Below are 4690 nucleotides of genomic sequence, written 5' to 3'. Positions count from 1 at the left end.
GGCCTGTAGTTCCCCGGGTCTTCCATTTTTCCCTTTTTAAAAATTGAGGTTACATTTCCCCTCTTCCAGTCAGTGGGAACTTCCCCGGAGTGCCACAACTTCTCAACTATGATGGACAGTGGCTTAGCCACTTCATCCACCAGTTCCTTCAGGACCTGCAGATGCATCTCATCAGGTCCCATGGACCTGTGCAACTTCAGGTTCCTTAGATGGTCTCAAACCTGATCTTCTACAGTGGGCAGTTCTTCATTCTCCCAGTCCCTGCCCTTGGCTTCTGCAGCTTGGGCGGTGTGGCTGGAGCACTTGTCAGTGAAGACTGAGGCAAAAAAGTCATTCAGTCTCAGCCTCTTCCATGTCCCAGGTAACCAGGTCTCCCGTTTCCTTGCAGAAAGGGCGCACATTTTCCCTAGTCTTCCTTTTATCACCAACATACCTATAGAAGCTTTTCTTGTTGCCCTTGGTGTCCCTGGCCAGCTTTAATTCCATCAGGGCTTTAGCTTTCCTAACCTGATCCCTAGGTGCTCGGACAATTTCTCTGTGTTCCTCCCAGACTACCTGTCCTTGCTTTCACCCTCTGTAGGCTTCCTTTTTGTGTTTGAGTTTGTCCAGGAGCTCCTTGTTCATCCATGCAGGCCTCCCTAAAGGTTTTGCCTGACATCCTTTTTGTTGGGATGCATCACTCCTGAGCTTGGAGGAGGCGATCCTTGAATATTAACCAGCTTTCTTGGGCCCCTCTTCTCTCCAGGGCTTTATCCCATGGTATTCCACCAAACAGCTCCCTGAAGAGGCCAAACTCTGCTTTCCTGAAGCCCAGGGCAGTGAGCTTGCTGTGCACCCTCCTCACTGCCCTAAGGATCTTGAACTGCACCATTTCATGGCCACTGCAGCCAAGGCTGCCCTTGAGCTTCACCTTCCCCATCAGCCCCTCCTTGCTGGTGGGAACAAGGTCCAGCATAGCATCTCCCCTCGTCGGCTCCTCTGTCACTTGGAGAAGGAAGTTATCATCAACACATTGCAGGAACCTCCTGGAGTGCTTATGCCCTGCTGTGCTGTCCCTCCAACAGATATTGAGGACCAGGGCTTGTGAATGTGAGGCTGCTCCTATCCATATGAGAGAGGGCCTCGTCTACCTGGTCATCCTGGTCGGGTGGCCTGTAGCAGACCCCCACCATAATGTCACCTGTCCCTGCCCTCCCTTCAATTCTGACCTGTAGGCTCTCAGTCAGTTCCTCATCCATCCCCAGATGGAGCTCCATGCACTCCAGTTGGTCACTGACAGAGAGGGTGACACCCCCTCCTCGTCTCCCCTGCCTGTCCTCCTGAAAGAGCCTGTACCCTTCCATTCCAACACTCCACTTGTAGGAGCTGTGCTCCCATCTAGCCCAGGGGAGAAAAAGCAGTGAAGATAGCTCCTCTGTAGGCTGGAACTGGAGCAATGCTGCATGCTGGCAAGAGCTGAGCAGAGAGGGTGTTTTGGTGGTGGCTGGTTTTTTACACATTCTGCAAAACCCTTGGAATGTTTTTTCCTGTAATCAGTCAGGCTGAGAGCTTTAAGTCTTGAAAATTTCCACAGCCAATAGTTATAGGAGTAAGGGAGAACCAGATTAGATCGGTTGAAGAAGGCCAGATGGATATTGTCTCACACAGTTTGAAGCTGAACTTTTTTTAAAAATAGGCAAAGTTTCAAACAAACCATTTGGAATCTTAAACTTGACTGTGAGATTTCTTTAAAAACATGAATATGATTAATTCCAGGAACAGTTTTGATGATCTCGCATTTTCTTGTTGGAAAACCCATTGGCAAATTCCCAAATAGCTCTGGGAACAGCTGCACCCTGCCAGCTCCCCAGCACGTGCCCGGTACCGAGGGCTTGAGCGGGACCGTGCTGGAGCCAGCCGAGCTGTTGCAGTGCTGTCCGCAGCAAGTCCTCAGCCTCTGGGGTACTGGGTAAATGACTTAGAGGGTGATGAGCCTGGAGGGCCCTGTTTTGTATGAGGATACTGCTGGTCTGACATGCAAGAAAACAGTGAGTGGGAAAGGGAAAGAATGTTCCTGTGTCTTTTCATAAAATAAGAAAAAAACCAATTCCTGATATGTTCCTGAGTTTATTTCCTGATTTTCTGAGGCAGTTCAAAAGTATCTGTACAATCAACAGAACTTGTAGTCTTTCAAATTTCCATGGGAGAGGCTGGCTCAAGGGACTTTTTCTGAGGCTTCCCTGAAGTACCTGAAGCCTCAGAAAACCTTTGCTTGAAACAGTATGGTCTGTTGCATCTGGCCTACACAGACCACAGCGAGAGGGGGACAGACTGCTGGCAGAGGTTTGCTTTAGGCCTGGCTGCCTTTGGTTTTTGAAGGATTTTGTGACACTGACTTTGCTACCCTTCCCAGCTGCAGGGGGCATTAATTAGGCTGGCCAGAGGGACTGCAACCACAGGCAGATGTTTGGTCATGGAACAGTTTCACAAACAGCTTGGTCTAAAGAAAAGTTGCCACTCAAGATCTATTCACTACTGCCCTGTGGCTGGAACACAATAATTGTCAGTATAAATGTTCTTAATCCCTTTTAGCATAAAGTCGCATGCTCACTCCAATTACTGCTGAAGATGATGCCCTGCACCAGAAAAGTGGACTAATTATACCATCAAGTTACTGCATCTCAACTGCAAGGTGGTGATTTTTTGAAGAACAACCGACTGACCTGTATTTCTGTTATATTATAAGGTTGCAAAACTTGAGCTGATGATGCCAGAGCAGTTTATTTTTTGTATTTAACATCAACCTTGATCTACAAATATAATTCCTGCTCTGGATGCTGCAGAGTGAAATATTTACCCCTGAATGGTGAAATTTTTTTTAAATAACTCTTTTTCTTTTTTAAATAAAAAAATTTACGGTTGGACTTGATGATCTTTGAGGTCTCTTCCAACCATAATGATTCTATGATTCTAATGATTCTATGAAAATAAGAATCGATAATATGCATTACATAGCTTTGACAAACTTTCTGAATATATGCTATGTAATCTCAAATCTATCACGTGAGGATAATTACTGATCTTAGTTAGGATCACAACCTTTAAGTGGACAACTTTTATTAATTCTGTTATCCCAGAATATGTAAATGAACTATCACAATTCCAACAAAAATATTCTAAAAAATCAAAATTAAGAGAATTTGAAATGCATTGTTTTTCAGATCAGTGGCCAGTAGTAGCTTGGAAAACAAGGTATCAATGCCAGGAAAGGGCTTACTAGGGTAGGGCATAGTTACAACAGCCAGATGGTAGAAAACTTCAGTTACAAACAGGCTTAGCTTGGATTTGTCTTTCCTAGAAAAAGAATTGCAGGCTAAATTTCAAAAGTCTAAACTGTTACAAGGCTTCACCAGTGCAAGGCCCAGACATATTATACATTCTCAGATTATCATCTGAATTAAGTGTTGAGGAGCAACAGTTTAGGCAGACATGTATCTGTATTCACTTTATCTATCCTTTCCTCTCTTACCTGATATAACCGATCTGGGGTCTGTGCTGCAAGAACCAGCGGTAGGAGACTTTGTCTTTCCACCCCACATTTCGGGGATCCTTCCACAGCAGCCTGACCTGATCACTGGTGTCTCCCGTGTGCCAAAGGGAGTTGCGGAGGTGCTCACCAGGGCCTGTCTTGGATTTCACAGCCTGCAGAAATAGAATTTTCCAATGCTGACCACAGAGAAATGTCACTTTCAGCAGCTCTAAGTCTTTTTGTAGTGGGGAGCAGGTCTGCACAAGCACCCTCCCTCCTGCTCACAAGCCCCTAACTTCTCTTGCTGATGAGCAGGGGTGAGACTAGAGATGAAGTTCCTTAAAAAATGGTGCTATTAAAAGCGCTGTGTGGCTGCCACCTGACTTAGCAGTTTTGACACCTGTTGCAGGGAGAGAACAGCAGTTGGGCAGCACGGCCGACGGTCAGTGCGACGGCTTGGCCAACACACAGCATGACAGCTTAGCCCATGGCAGTCTGGTGGAGTGGCACGGCCAACACATGGTAGGATGGCATAGCCAGGCTGTGGTGACCACCGTGTCCCCACCTAGGAGCCACGACCAGTACCTTTAGCTGAATGCCGGGCTCTGCAACAGCTCTGAAGGGAGTCGCTTGCCAGTACGTCTGTTCAGTCTGTTTCCACATTACCACATAAAAGCTAGAGCTGTCTTGATAACCAAAAATAAAGCCAGCATAGTCATCATCTGTCACCGTGTTCACATGAAACGTGCCCTCAAAGTCAACGCCGTTAAAAGCTGTGTAACCTGAGGATACAAGCAGGTTAAAAACAAGTCTGTAGAAGATGTGTTCACATGCTATAACTCTTCTGCTGTAAAATTTGAGTTTCAGAAGAAGGTACATACCAACAGCAAGGCCAGGATCACTGTTCATAGTCTGCACAATTTCCATGCCCTGTAAGAGTAAATTCAGGGTGGTGAGCACATGTGACGAGCTGGATTAGCTAAGCCTGGCAGCCTCTTCTGGCCTCCCTCTAGCACCCCCTCCATCCATCTCCTTTTGCTCACACCATGTCTGTAACACTTGTAGCTCTGAATTAAAATGAGAACTATAATGAAACACTAATGTTTCAGCTGCTTGTGTGCCCAGAGTCAAGAAAGATTCCCACCCCCCCACACCCCCACTGCAGAACTGGCTATACTGGTA

At 46.5% G+C, this 4690-nt stretch overlaps 1 protein-coding gene across 1 annotated transcript in view; it reads right to left on the bottom strand.

Annotated features, from left to right (window-relative positions):
- Positions 1 to 844: 844 nt before the first annotated feature.
- THBS4 (thrombospondin 4) overlaps positions 845 to 4690 on the bottom strand; it is a gene marked incomplete at both ends in the record, with an annotated part of 33523 nt that continues 29677 nt past the window's right edge. Inside the window, 5 exons of the mRNA XM_009701543.1 lie at positions 845 to 984; positions 3257 to 3333; positions 3509 to 3681; positions 4094 to 4290; positions 4390 to 4438. Of these exons, the coding sequence (XP_009699845.1) occupies positions 845 to 984; positions 3257 to 3333; positions 3509 to 3681; positions 4094 to 4290; positions 4390 to 4438 (636 nt within the window). The remainder of the gene's footprint in view (positions 985 to 3256; positions 3334 to 3508; positions 3682 to 4093; positions 4291 to 4389; positions 4439 to 4690) is intronic.

This window comes from Cariama cristata, unplaced genomic scaffold (genome assembly GCF_000690535.1).
Source record: "Cariama cristata isolate BGI_N322 unplaced genomic scaffold, ASM69053v1 scaffold5316, whole genome shotgun sequence".
In the NCBI taxonomy this organism is placed as follows: Eukaryota; Metazoa; Chordata; class Aves; order Cariamiformes; family Cariamidae; genus Cariama; species Cariama cristata.
The sequence above is the reverse complement of the archived record's forward strand: the minus strand, read 5'-3'. Positions and strand labels throughout refer to the sequence as shown.